Source organism: Chinchilla lanigera, unplaced genomic scaffold (assembly GCF_000276665.1).
Source record: "Chinchilla lanigera isolate Chin_1 unplaced genomic scaffold, ChiLan1.0 scaffold00106, whole genome shotgun sequence".
Lineage (NCBI taxonomy): Eukaryota > Metazoa > Chordata > Mammalia > Rodentia > Chinchillidae > Chinchilla > Chinchilla lanigera.
Genome location: NW_004955507.1, coordinates 5,650,057 through 5,665,110, shown reverse-complemented (window position 1 = coordinate 5,665,110; position 15,054 = coordinate 5,650,057). Strand labels below are relative to the sequence as shown.

The window sequence follows — 15,054 nt, the reverse complement described above, 5'->3', positions numbered from 1 at the left end:
TCCACAGAAAACAAGAATCAATGAACAGAATCATAGCAAATCAAAATGCTTCTGCATAGCAAAGGAAACAATCAACAGCATGAAGAGACAGCCTACAGAATGGAAAAATATTTTGCCAGGTATTACACAGACTTAAGACTAATATCTAGAGTACATAAAGAACTCAAAAAATTAGTCCCTCCAAAGCAAAAAATCCAATCAAAAAATGGGCAACTGAAATAAACTGAAATAAAATTTCTCAGACGTACAAATGTCAGTCAATACATGAAGAAATGTTCAACATCACTGGCCATTAGAAAAATGCAACTTAAAACAACACTGAGATTTCATCTCACTCCAGGTGCTAGTGAGGGTTCAGGGAAAAAAGAATCCTTCTACATTGTTGGTGGGAATGTATAGTCCTACAAAGTCAGTATGAAGATTCCTCAAAATCCCAAAACTAGAAATTCTATTTGACCTAGCTATTCTTCCTGACTCTCTTCCCTAAAGAGTTAAAGACATGTTACAGTGATACATGTATACCTATGTTTACAGCAACACAATTCATAGTAGCTAAAATCTATATGCCCATCAACAGATGAATAGGAAAAGAAAATGTGGTAATTTACACAAAATGGAAAAGTACTCTGCCGTAAAGAAGGATGAGCTTGCTATTTTTAGGAAAATGAATGTACCTTGAGATCATATTAAGGGAAATAAATCACATACACACTTAAATATCTCATGGTTTCTTTTATAAATCCAAAACACAAAGAGCAAAATAAAAGATAAATGATAGGAAATAGGTAGATAGATCTTTCTTAAATATGAAGGGGAGCAAGAGATAGAGATTGGGAGGGAGGGGTCTGGATGGGAACGGACAATTAGAATGTGTTATGAACATGTACCAACTCTCCACAAGAAATGTGATCATTATGGAGTGCAAACATGTTTAATACAAAATAAAAACAAAAGTCAAAGCAATACAAGCAGCAAATTATCACATGAAAAAACACAGTTTTATTAGTCATTAAGTGCAAGTAATTTAAAATATTCTACAAGGAAAAAATTTTTTTGGAGACAGGGTTTACATGTTGACCACGTTGACCAGGCTGACCTGGAATGCAACTCCTGGCTCAAGGGATCCTCTCATTTTCACCTCCTGACAACTGGGTCTACAGCTGCACGCCACACAGTCTGCAAGAAATCATTAACAGTGCTTACCTTCAAATGAACCACAGAAGTGAAGAAAATGAGCTTACATGGAAGATTTCAGTTGTGTAATTAGCTCCCCCAAAGCAACAATAACCTGCTGATCAAAACAATCTACTGTAGGGTTTATTGTAGTAAGGAAAAGCACTGTTTTGACATATGTTGGCCTTTTCTCTATAAATATGCTCAATATCATACTACCAGGTTTTTTTTTTCTTTCTATACAGTTTACTGCTGGCCTTGAATTTACTGTGTAGCCCAGACTGGCCTCAAACTCACAGTGCTCCTCCTGCTTCAGCCTCCCTAGGGTTGGTATTATAGGCATGTGCCACCACATCTGGCCAGGTGCATCCCTATAGTTGGACTATTATTAGATAGTGACATGAAAATGGCTAAACATGAACATGAAAATGGCCAAATTAATAGGCCCAAGAAAATTTGCCAGACAAGTCTCTTGACAGGACTAAAATATGTATTTGTCCTTGTTTTTACATACAGTCACCCACAAATATAGAAATTTTGGGAGTGCTGTTATCAGCACTTAACATTTTACTTGTTCAGGGGCATGTATGAGGGTCACATAATTGGTAATCTGGAAAAGTACAAAAGGCTTCAATTTAAAGGGTACCTGAAAATCTATAACTGCAATCTTAAAATTCCTTTAGTACAGAAGTTATACTCTAGAGGAGGAAGTACAGTGCTGGGCTAAGTAAGTAAAATGTGCTGGTCTCATAACTGTGACTTTTGAAATGAGAGGCAAACTATATTGTATTATTTATGTATTACATATCATGAAGAGATTCTGTTCCTCTTTGGCCTATAAAGAAGGGAAGGGTCAGCATGTGAGCACACTTGAGAATGAGTCAAAAGATAACTAAGTAGGATGACTTACTTATAGCATTCCTATCTTCACAAAAAGTTTCTGGGCAGTATCAAGGTATAAAGTGCTTATCCTGAGAAGCTGACTGTAGTGAATGACTTAAGCAAGCTGTAACGAGGTTTGGAAGCCTCTGAACTCAGTCAAGCCAACAGACTGGAAATTGTTTTTTTGAAAGATAAGGTATCTGTTGCAACTGACAGTCATACCCGTACAGAACTTTGGAAATTCTTAACCATAAGGTTGCTAAGAAACCACAGAACCTGCTAGAAAGGCAACTGACTCATACACCAATCACATTAGGACCTCTATGAGTATGCCATAATCAAAGTGCCTTGATTGAAATTACTGGTTTAAGTAATCAAAATCCAAACTGTGCAGTTCTCAGAATTTACTTCAGTGAGTCTGCTCTATCTCCCTTCTCATTCTTTTGGTTTTCTTCTCTTTTGTTGTCAGCTTTATTCTCAAATAGACATGTGAGACAATCAAAACAGTTTCAATGCTCATACCATACATACCATAATATGAAGTGAAAGAAATGGTTATTTTCAAGTTTGCCAGTAGAATCCATTAACAAACATCAACTTGCATATCAATGGTACAAGTTCCTGAATCAATTCCTTGCCAAGAGGATAATATTACCCTAGAATTGGGCCCATCCCTGAGGCTGTGGCTGAGGGTTGCCTTCCCTCTAGCACCTAAGCTATATGTTAGAGTGATTTGTATAAGAAAAATCAGGGCTGGGAAAAGAAGGGAAGATGAAGATTTTTCAGAAACTGGTAAAAGTCTGCTAGAAATAAATGTTTAGTTTTGTTCTAGTTCAGAATCAGGATAATATAGGAAACAATCTCTAACTGTGAAAAGGTTTAAAGTGGCTTTCAAAAATACATAAAATATGAAGAAAAAAGCAAAAAAACCCCATTGAAACAAGGCACAAGCCAGTTACACAAAATGCACTCAATATCCTGTCAACACCACTGAGCATCCTGTCAAAAAAGAGCGAAACAATCCGTAACTGTAGCATTCAGGCCTCTTCAGGTTCCCCGGGACAAGGATCCACATCAAACTGGCATAAAAACAAAAAAGGAACTATACAGGCTCACTTAATAGCCCATGCACGGATCTGGCTTTAAAAACAGCTATACAGACTCGGTGTCCTCTGGGTGTTTGCTGTATGTTGGTTCAACTTTCAAGGAGACTTTTATCAGTTGTTAAAGATGGTCACAAAAATTCTGGACATACGTTTCTGTGGCCAACAGCAGAGGAGTCTCACTGGGTTCTAGGACACAAGGCAAATCCAGTTAATGATTTTCTGACAGCTCCAGAAAACAGTCTTTGGTAGGATTCTAAATGGCCCTGTTGGTGTTGTTCCCATCTTTCGACTAATGAAGGTGGACAAAACACTGAGTCATTCTGACTGGCTAGCCTGGGTAATGTGCCCTTTCCTGTGTGCAAGGAAAGTAAGCCATGACTGATAATTCCACCAGGAAAGCACTGTTATTTAGGGGGAGCTTTTGAAAGAAAAAGACAGACAAAAAGAAAAAGTTCTTTTTTATAATATTGTAAGTTCATGTACATAAAATATAAACAAAGCAATAAGTCTATGACTTAGGAAAAAAAAAATGTTTCCTGTAGGACCTCAATAACATATCCATGTATTTTACACAGCTTTTTTCTAATACATTGCCGGTATAGACCAGTGGCATACTGCTGGTATGGCTTTCTTTTTAAGCGTGAGGCACCAGAAGAATATGATCCAAATATACAACTATTTATGATTTTATCCAAGGTTAAAATTCAGCACCTGCACGGGTATGAATGAAATGAATATATCCCTTGGACATTTTCGTCAGAACTCTTGTTTGTAGGGAACAAAAATCCATTCAAAGTACTTTAGCCAGTTTATGGAGATGTAAACTGGAGAACAAATAATATTTTGCTTCCACTGATGTCTTCAACCGTTCCATCTAGGTCAAATCCTTTCCACTGACCGATACATGTCAGGCTGGTCTCTTTCAGGTATAAAACATGCCAGCCCAATCAAATCAAAACTTTCTCACATCCATTGTTAAAAACAGCTTTATTGTGATTAAAATTAAATACAATTCAACTACTTCAAGTGTTCAAATCAATAGTTTTTAACACATTCAGAGTTACACAATCGTTACAATTTGGAAAACAATTTTATCACTGTCTTGGTTACTTTTGTTGCTGGGATGGAATAGCTGATGCCCAAAATTAAGGAAGGAAAGGTATATTTAGCTCACAGTTTGTGGAGGTTTCAGTCTATACTTGGCTGGCTCCAAGGCAGAGTGGCATATGGCAGAGGGCAACAGTTCATGGAGGTAGAAGACAGCAAAAGCAACAAGAGCAAGAAGTGAGGAGCAGCAGAGAGCAAATCTTTTTCCCTCCCTTATATTGTATGCAGGCCACCTCTCCTCCCAGAGAGGGTGTAGCACTCACATCCATAATCCCAGCATTGGACCATGTATCAATCACAAACTCTAGAAGCCCCCCCCATGACTGCATGAGGCTCTGGGGGGATATCTAGACACAAACCATGACAGCCACCCTCCAGAAAAACCTCATATACAATTTAAAGCTTTTCCCTTTTTTGGTTGAGACATCAGCTATTGCTGGGGAACAAAATATCACTCTTAGCATTTTTCCATGTTACTTAATGCCTCCTCCTCTATTGAGATGGGGAGCTAAGGGCCGGGGCAAATGCACAAAGATAATTTACTAAGCTGGTAGGGTAACCAACCTTCCACATTCCCACGATGTGAACCTTTCAATTCTAAAACTGGAAAAGCTCTAAGCAAACTGGGAGGCTGGTCACTGTAAAGAGCTGGTGCTATAGTTCACTCTTGCTTGATCAATTGCTAACCATCACATTCTGTACTTTGTTTTAGCCACTTTCCAAACGTCCCAGTCCCTGAATCCTGTTCTTCAGCTGTATGCTCTTCCACTACTAATACTTTTAATTAAATTTGATTACTGAGTTAAGGTGGTAACAACCAGATGGTCAACTGTAATTCAAGTTTCTACTTTTATTCAAATAGAGAAAGGCACAATGTTCCCTCAGAGGTACCCCGGAAAAAGTTTTTTCTTCCATTTCTGGCAGCTTCAAAGCCCCAAACACCTAGAGGTCACCTGGAGACTTTTGCTTCAGTTACAGCAAGCTGTGGCTACAGGCCCATCCCAAATGGTTCCACCCTGTGGCCACCCTGGATAACTCTACCCCTATGCACCACTGCAGGCATCCCCAACCTGGTCTATGAGGGCTCTTCCTCTACCCATACCCAAGCAAAACTCTGCTATTAGCTTGCAGAATATTCCACTTGTGTAACCCTCCTTTTTGTCTACATAAGCAGCCTTCCCCGTACCCTTCTAAGAGCTGTCTGTGAACTGCTTCCTCTTGTGCTGAAGCCTCTTTTGGTTAGTGTATCTTGCCTTTTTATGATCACTACCTCTAGTAGAGTAAGCTAAGCTGGTTATACCAAGAGCAGATAACCCTAAAGTCTGCTAATGCTAAAATAGACCAGCATCCAGGGCTGGTTACACTGAGGGCAGGTGGCAGCCAGAGAACGGTGAAAAGCAATGGAAAGTTGTTGGTAGCTGCTGGCTTTGGCTGCTAAGGAGTTCCAGAGAGCTGCTGGTATGTATAGTACTGGCTTCAGTTGTCAGGAAAGCAGCAAAAAACACTCCTAACACTAAGAGCTGAAAACTCCTGGCATGATTTAATCCTAATTGAGTAAAAGAACCCTCAGCTGATGGTAACATTATGACTAGAAAGTCATCTATAGGGTGATACTTTCATACTGTGTGAAAATTTAGTTCCCAATCAACATTTTACCTGAGTTACAGCAGCGATGATCTCTGACTGATTTTTCATTAGGATCTGAAAAGTGGTTATTCTCTAAATTGAAAGATAAGTAATGTTATAAACACTCATATAGCAAGTTTTTGTGTGAATATTTATTTACAGCTCTCTGGATTATATATTTAGTTGATTTTTTGTTGTTTTGGCTGTGCTAGGGATTGAACTGAGGGTTTTGTGCATGCTAGGCAAGTGCTCCTCCACAGAGCTAGATCCCTAGCCCACTCAATGTGTTGAATGCTAAGGTTCTATAGAATAAGGGTCTCAAGTACCAAAGGACCAAAATCAGAAATTATATTTTATTATTAAATAAACCACTAACGGGCACTTTAAAGCATCTACTTTGTATGAAATACTGAAGGGAAGATACAAATTAATATGAGCTCCCTACTCAAGTGTAGACGGCCTTGTGGAGACAGATGACCTCAAACTAAAATGTAATATGGTGACTAGAATGCAATACAGAGATTTAACTTTTCCATGCTCCAGACTTACTATTCCAAACTGCCAATGCTGATAAAAGCACTGTGCTCTACAGAGGCTGAGTTCATTACGAGGGTGTGGGACAAAGAGGAAGGCAAATACAACAAATCATTAACAGCCGTGGGATCCAAGAATGCATTAAAAGTTTCATAATAAAAAATGGGAAGAGAGAAAATTTTAAAGACTTTTTTTTCATTAGACTTATTTGTAGGCATGGTTAAACATTCTATTATTAAAAAACAAAATAAAACCTTACACTTTATTGAGGTATTGATACTAAATATATTTAAGATATATAATTTTTATATTTTCTAACTTTGTAGGAAGGAACCTCTTTGATCACTTATTAATTCTACAAGTTTTAAAAATTTTTTCTTCATATAATCATGATGTTTGCAAAGAATTAATTTTTTTACTTTCTTCCCAATCCTTAAATTTTTCATTTTATCTTACTGTAGTAGCTATAACTGCCAGTAAAATAATAAAATGAAAATGGTGATAGTGGCTGGGAACCTTTATCTCATTTCCAGTCTCAGAGAAACATATTACGGTTTCATCATGAAATACATTTCTCCAATCAAGTAATGTAACTTTTAAGGAAACTTTCTTTAAAGTAGTCTGTAACTTTCTTGTCTATATTTACTGCTGGAATGCTTCTATGCTAAGTAAAAATAACTAATGCAGTAAGCACAAAGATCAGTCTGAGACCAGTTGTGGTAGCACACTCCTGTCATTCCAGCACTAGAGAGGCTGAGGCAGGAGGATCCCTGGGAGTTTGAAGCCAGCCTGGTCTACATAGTGAGTTTAAGGCCAGTTTGAATTGAATTGTGAGACCTAATTTCAAAAACAATAAACAAATAAAAAAAGAAAGATCAGTCTAAGATCATTTCTAAAGAGATGTCTACATTGTGAGAGTCAGCTAAGTGAAAAAACAAGTGCCTGAGGCTGGACATGGTGACACATACGTGTAACCCCAGCCCTCAGGAGGCTGAGGCAGGAGGATCACTGAGATCAAGGCCAGCCTGGACTACAGCGTGAGAGCCTGTCACTACAAAATGAAACCCTGTCTCAATCCCACCCCCAAAAAAGTGCCTGATGAAATCAAATGTGTAGGAATGGGAAATCACCAAAGGTCAAGAGTAAATCTGCACCAGAATCATGTCACATGATGTTACTTTGAGGATAAAATTTAAGATACTACATAAAAGTATAAAATTAATATAAACATCCCAAAGATATAGCTATTATAAGCTATTATTTAGTAGGAGTTTTGTTAGGATGTGTAACTCTGCATGGCATTCAAGTAGAAGAAATCAAAGTAAATTACACAGCAATTACTATCTGCCTTTCCTTGAGGTAGCGCATAAAGGATACAGAAAATTTAAAGATGAAACAAGACTGCTACTACTATTTTCTTTGTGGAAAAGTACAGAATGGTTGAAACAATATTAAAACTGAAAAGGATTTAAAATTGGAAATTTAAATCCAATCTCTAGGGAGATTGTCACTACTTACTCGTTATCTTGTTCGTTTTAGACAGGGTCTCGCTGTGTAGTTCAGGCGATCTTAAACTCATGGAGATCTTCCTGCCCCAACCTCCTAAGTGCTAGAATTATAGGCATGTGGCCACCATGCTCAGCTGTCATTACTTATCATCCATGGTCCTGGTAGGTAATAGATGGTATAAACTTTGGTAAAAGAACTATACACAAAACTATGGACATAGTTTAAGAAAAACAACAAGGGAGGGGGTGGTGGTGGTACACACCTGTAATCCCAGCCCTTGGGAGGCTGAGGTAGAAGGACTGCTGCAAGTTCCAGGCCACCCTAGATTATACAGTGAGACCCTATCGCAAAAAACCCAGAAGAAAAGAAAAGAAAAGAAAAGAAAAGAAAAGAAAAGAAAAGAAAAGAAAAGAAAAATCAGCAAGGAATGAACAGTGCAGTATGTTAGCTAGAACAGCCTGGAGTTATCACCACTCATAAGCCTGAGGAGGCAGTGGAGGGACCAGTCATCAGAATCCAGAAAGGGTGCGGAGAGGGACAACTGAGAAGATACAGCTAACTCACAATAGTATGGCAGGGAGGGAGCTTCCCACCTTCCCAGCTCTTGCTGGTGCCTTCTACTGACCAAGCCCAACCAGAATATGAGGGGCAAGGAAGCCACTGATATAGTTCACACAGACTGGCCTCCCAGGACACAAAGCAGAGCAAAGGTAAAAAATACATCTACAAGGACAAAGAGAAGATACACAGAACAGTTATCAAAGTCATGAGAGGGAGGACCAGCACTTAGGTCCTGACTCCCGATTCAGTGCTCTTTTTCTGTTACACAAAGTAATCGATACTGATGTGTACACAATACGGAGGTGTGATGGAAGATACACGAAAGTAAGAAGACACGGCTCCCTATCCTTGAAATGCGGATATTGCTGAGATGAAACATACGCACATGAAATTATCAGTAAATATTTTAAAACAGAGCTGAAATGTAGGAAGATCAAGGATTATATTATGCTTCATCGCATGGTGGAGGGCAAACAGTAAATATGGGCTTCAATATTCAATGCTTGGCTTCCTGGGAAGAGCTTTCAAACTATCAAAGATTGACATACTAGAAAGCTACCCTAGGAGAAAAGAACTAACATTCAGTGAGTGTTTCTTATGTACCTGGTGCTTTACTAAATCATTTAACTGGAAACTATCGCTACTATTCCTGATTTTAAAATGAAGAGATTAAATTTCAGGAAATAAAGTTAAGTTTCTCCTGGTTAAACTACAAGCCATGGTATGTCTGATATACTCAAAGAGAGTGATCTTTATACCACTTCTATATACCAGAGAAGCACCTTACAGCAGAAGCTTTGGGAGGTTAGGAGATTAGTATTTAAGTTTCATAAACAACAAATTTGTTGTTAAACCTCAAGCAATTCATGCCACCCTCTCAGCGACTTTGCTGATCTGCTTAAACAAAATGGAGATTACAAGGCTAGCTTTTGTCTCTGAATGATCACACAGTGAAACTGAAGTGGAGGGGATGGGCCAACATATTAAATATTACTTATATTTGCATATGTACCTGTTTGAGAATTTTTATGCTGTACCACTTAACTCCGCAACCTCAGCATCTAGCCCAAGGTAACAACATATCCAATGAATATATAATAAAAAGAAAAATGAAGGATAAAGCAAAATAAAACACACTCTCCCTCCCACGCTTAGCTACAGACTGTATTCAGAGTAAGAATAAGAGACTAAACCACGACAGAAAGGAAATTTTTATTTTACAAATGAAAAGGCAAAATACTGCTGAACTGACCGTGAAGCGACACTCTGAATGCACACCTTACAGTTGAATTTTCCCAGTTCATTCATTAGTTCCACTGATACCTAAGTCTCTCTGTGGAAGTACCGATCCGATTTAACCATGATAACATTAATGGCTGGCAAGATTAAGCAAAAGAAGTGACAATATGTTTCAATTTCTTTTTCTTCTTGAAAACATACTCCATTGCCTTATGAATACTGAAGATTGTGTCCCAACCAAGAAGACTGAAAGCTGTAGGATACAAAATTGTAGAATGTACTTCTACCTTCACGCTGTGATATCCATGTCTCTTGGAGAGGTCTGGTTACACCAGAATATTCTTTGCAATAGCATTCAAAGTCCTTACTTTGGCCACATCTGTTACCTTTAGAGAATATTCTGAGTTAGAAAGTGAGGCTCCCATGGCAACAGAGGAATTTCTGTAGTAGACATAAGAAAAAGAACAGAAAATGAAGTTGCTAAGTGAGCCTTTCCTACTGGCACATTACAGGCTACCTCAAGAAAAAGGTAAGGCCAAGGTCTTTACCTGAAAGTAAAGTAGCTGAATCTAGCAGACAATATAATTGAATTTACAACTGAAAATGTAAATTCTAAGGTTCTTTCTCCTTTTACATCCCATTTTTCCCAATTTAGAAGGATTTAACTATTAAATTATAGGAATTCTATCAAGAATTTTTAAAATTATAGTTTCAATTCCTTAGTCGGGATATAATTTCCAAATAATCAGAAGTAGAGAGCAAGGGTGAGGGACAACTAATTAATCTGAGTGATGAGAGGGACACAAATTCCCATGACTCTTCCATCATTATATTACAGGTCTTAGCTTTGCAAAAGGAAAGCATAAGGGTAGGGGCACATGTGAGTGTCTGATTCGTCTAGAGCTCAGCTGCCGAATTCATTAACTGCAGAACTCAGACCTTCAGTTCCAACAGTTCACTGAAAACAAACTAAGTCTCTGTGTGGAAGAAGGAAGCAGGGGCCAGACAGAACCATGGTAAAGGCAATGGGTGGCGAGAATAAGCAAAGTCTATGTAAAAGTTTACCTTGGAACTTTCAGAAGTTCCTACTCATTTAATGCAAAACAAGGACCACTGTAGAAATGTTTTCAAATGCAAAAACTGACTACAATACTTATGCACTAATCATAAAACCTATTCATTAATCATGCTATCAACCAAAGCTTCCCTATTTGGAGAATAAACAATCTCATCCCTTCTTGTATGAGTCAAAGAATACGTTTTTACCGAAACTTCATTCCCGAGTCTCTAGAAGACCGAGCAGAACAATGAAATTCTGTAGCTCCCGAACCCTCAAGGATCCTTTGTAGATTTCTGTCTGTTATGCCACCTCCTAGTAAAAAGAACAAGTAGTACATTAAATGGAACAAAATCTTGCATAAAATATAGAGAACAATACTATTTACTGAAAATCTCCATTCTGAAATTTCTCAAAAAACTACTCTCCCACTACACTAGAATAAAAAATGAGAAAAGTAATAAATGATGTATACTGCAGATTCTAGAGAACTGCTAAGCTTAGAGCCTATATGGTAGAAGTTTCTTATATTTGTTAGTTTTATGGCAATGCTATACTGTATATTACTGATTTTAAAAAGACTGCTCTGTGGCAAGAAAAACCCTTCAATACTCCATCCTTGTTCTCCTTCAAGTTAAGCAAAATCAAATTAAAATGAAAGGCAAAGATAAGTTTGAGAACAGTGTAGAAATGCAACCTCAGAGAAGTGTCTGAGAGAATTTGTAAGGTTTTCTTCCTGGCTCAGGATTCCAAGAGTACACCTGACTTCACTGGAAATGGGAATAAGGCAAAATCTACCTAGTTTATCCATTACTGTACCAACTTTTTGTTTCCTTTCACAGAAGAATTTGATTCTACTTTATTAAAACCTTACAACCAAATACTTCAGTAACTGCTTTGCCATTGGTGCTATGATTAGTGGTACAGTCATACTGCTGAAACCTAAGAAGAAAGAACAGAGGCTGAGAGGTCAGATTTAGAACAGAATCCTGGCTTCAGCACCGTTGCTCTTCACAGCTGTGTGATCTTAGATAAATTATTTACATCCACTGAGCCTCAACTTTTTCACCAATAAAAGAGTAGAATAACACTGTCTACCTCACAAACTTGTAAAAATTAAGAGATAAGATAAACTGAGTGTGATGGCACATCCATAATCCTAGCATTTTAGGAGGCTGAGGCATGAGGATCAAAAGCATGAGCCCAACCTGGATGACTCAGCAAGACCCTGAATTTTTAAAAGGACTGGGATTTAGCTCAGTGTGAAGGCCCTGAGTTTAACCCCCAGAACCATCTATCAATCAACTGATTGATCAATCAATAAACAAGCACACATTATTGTCTTCTAAAAAATAAAACATCTGGACACTAAACAAATGTTACCATCAACTTTAATACACAGATAATACATTTGCCAAACATGGCTGACATAGCTTTCCAGTTAAAAGGAGCTTCAAAGAACTAGTCCAACATTCCTCTTTATAGATGGGCAAACTAGAGCCTAAATACAGAGTCTGCCAAAAAAATGTATACACACTTCATAAAAAGACAAGTAGTATAGTGTTTTTCTCCAGAGATGGTGTTATCCTTGTATAGGGGACCCTATAGAATGCTGTATGTCACAGAAAACCCACTACACTACCAGCCCTTACAGAAACTGAAAAGGCATGTGCAGCAATCTCAATGACCAAAGTTACCCAAGCAGCAGTCTGCCGTGTTAACAGAGCCTGGAAACTCATGGCCACCAGTTTGAGCACCTCTGTAATTGTAGTGGTCAAAGGTGCCTTGAAACAATCTCATGATGTCTCAATAAATTCAGTACTAAAATATTTAGAAAAGTTTTTCTTTTCCTGAGGAATGAATACATTTTCTTGGTGGACTCTATGTTGTAAGCTTCATCATGAAAAATCCTTAGACGCCAACTATTATGTTCTATTCATCTTTGTATTTCCCAATGATGAGTACTGACTAGGGGTTCAGATTAATTTATCTAGGAATCTTAATTTGCTAGTATTTATTTACATAAAGTCATAATCTGTTTACAATTCTATTCTTCAAACTCAAGTAGGATTACTTCATATTCATTCTATTTTTTACACCTATCATATTATCTACATACAATTATAATTGACATGTAATTAACATTCGCGTGGTAGGTTTGTTAAATAAAATAATTACACTTTCTTTGTATGTAACATCTTCTCACCTAAGACTTAGCTTCTTCAGGAAGTAGTTTCTTATATAACTGCATCCCAAGTGATGCTTTGCACAGGGCAGACAACTTACTAATTACGTATTCAGCAAAGGTCCTCTTAAAATGAACTATCTGAACTTGGGTCTTATTTGTCAAGACTTTAGCATTCCCTGATTATCTCAATCTGAGATAAAATATGTTATCTATTCATATTTCAGAACTTGCTATAGGTCAAAGACTTCCTAATACCTGACAGTACATTCCACTTGGCCTCTTTTATAAAGTTGTCTTTTATGTAGTTGTTAGCATTTTGAATACTTATCAGTCTTGACAGTACTAGTAGTGAAACGATTACAGATTGTCTTCTAATGTGATGTAAAGTATACATTCCCACTATTCTTGCCCAAACATTTAACCACAATCTAGTTGAACTTTTCACTCTATCTACCAGTTATAGGAAATACAGAGGCCAGAGGAATAAGCTAATTAGTATTAAAAAGAAAACCTGAAATATCCAAAAAGAAGGACATTATTTAAGTGAAGTGGTCCAAACTTTTTTGCTTCTATAATTAGGGATCAAAACTAGGGTACTCTACCACTGAGCTACTTCCCCAATCCTTCTTACTTTTTATTCTGAGGCAGGATCTTACTGAATTGTCCAGGTGTCCTCAACTCTGCAAAACTACTGCCTCAGCCTTCTAAGCAGCTAGGATTACATGTGTGTAACCATGCATGGCCAAACTTTTTAAATGGCACTTTTTTAAGAAAAAAAAATTTACATTAAAAAATATTAAGAAAGATAACTAAATGCAATGTTTTTTCCTTGATTCGATGTAACGTGCAGATACCAGCTATTTCAGGGACAACTGGAGAAAAATAGTATGGAACAGACACTAAATGGTATTTTTAAATTTATTTTAAAAATAAAAGGAAAACATTAACAAACAGACATCCATTTACAAAATAGCAGAACAATACAAGCAATACAGAGTTACAGACAAAGAGGTAGGAAATTAACAATGGTTGCTGTGTTACGTATTGGTATCTTCAAAGTGGTTTCTCAAGAAAACAAAGAGAGATATGCAAGACTGATCAAATAAGTAATCATTAATTGTTCCTTTCTGTAAAGCCATAGAAATCAGTGGTATAACTATGTTAGCTATCCTATATATACATACATACATAATTTCCCCTTCTTTCTTTTTCTCTTTTCCCTCACCCTGGTTGCTCTTGACTTTAGAGCATTTTCCTTTCATTTCAATGTCTGTCATACCTCCTAATTTTTATTCACTCTTGAAAGTTCTTATACTAGTGAAACAATACTTTGCTTACACATGAAGGTCTGGTTTATTTCGCTTATGAGTATGGTCTCTAGTTGTGACCATTTACCTGTAAAAGCCTTGAGTTTATCTTTCTTTACCGCTGGGTAAGACTCCACTACATAAAAGAGCCACAATTTTTTTATCCATTCCTCAGTGGATGGACATTTGGGTTGCTTCCACATTTTAGCAATTACAAATTGTGCTGGTATAAAAATGGGTGCACATATATTGCTGTGATGTTTTCAGATCTTTTGGGAAAATACCCGGAAGGAGAACAGCTGAGTGAATGGGATCTCTACACCTAGTTTGCTGAGGAAACTCCAAACTGATTTCCACAGTGGTTTCACCAGGCTGCATTCCCACCAGCAGTGGAGAAGACTTCCTATCTCTCTACAACCTTGCCAGCATTTGTAATTGGTTGATTTCTTAATGCTAGCTATTCTTAGTGGGATGAGATGAAACCTCAATGTTATTTTAATTTGCATTTCTCAAATGACTAATGATGTTGAACATTTTCTCATGTATTTATTTGCCATTTGTATTTCTTTATGAGAAGTGTGTAGTCATCTCAGATGCCCATTTTTGGATTGGGTCTTTAAATTTGGGGGGGGGCTGATGTTTTTTAATTCTTTAAATATTCCACATAAGCCATCTATGACAGTCCAACAGCTAACATCATTCTCAATGGACAAAAACTGAAAGGTTTTACTTTAAAATCGGGAACAAGACAAGGATGTCCGCTGT

The 15,054-nt window shown here is 37.4% G+C and overlaps 1 protein-coding gene across 8 annotated transcripts in view; it reads right to left on the bottom strand.

The window, feature by feature from the left end:
- Positions 1–979: 979 nt before the first annotated feature.
- Cutc (cutC copper transporter) overlaps positions 980–15,054 on the bottom strand; it is a 46,537-nt gene continuing 32,462 nt past the window's right edge. For 4 of the 8 annotated variants that reach the window (XM_005407675.2, XM_005407676.2, XM_013506197.1 and 1 more), the window contains 2 exons: positions 11,004–11,109; positions 9,692–10,178 (listed from right to left, as the gene is read on the bottom strand). In XM_005407675.2, the coding sequence (XP_005407732.1) occupies positions 10,064–10,178; positions 11,004–11,109 (221 nt within the window). In that variant the 3' untranslated portion in view covers positions 9,692–10,063. Of the gene's footprint in view, positions 1,177–7,262; positions 8,096–9,691; positions 10,179–11,003; positions 11,110–15,054 lie in introns of those variants that run through there. The other 4 variants (XR_001231630.1, XM_005407674.2, XM_005407673.2 and 1 more) reach the window with 4 other exon arrangements.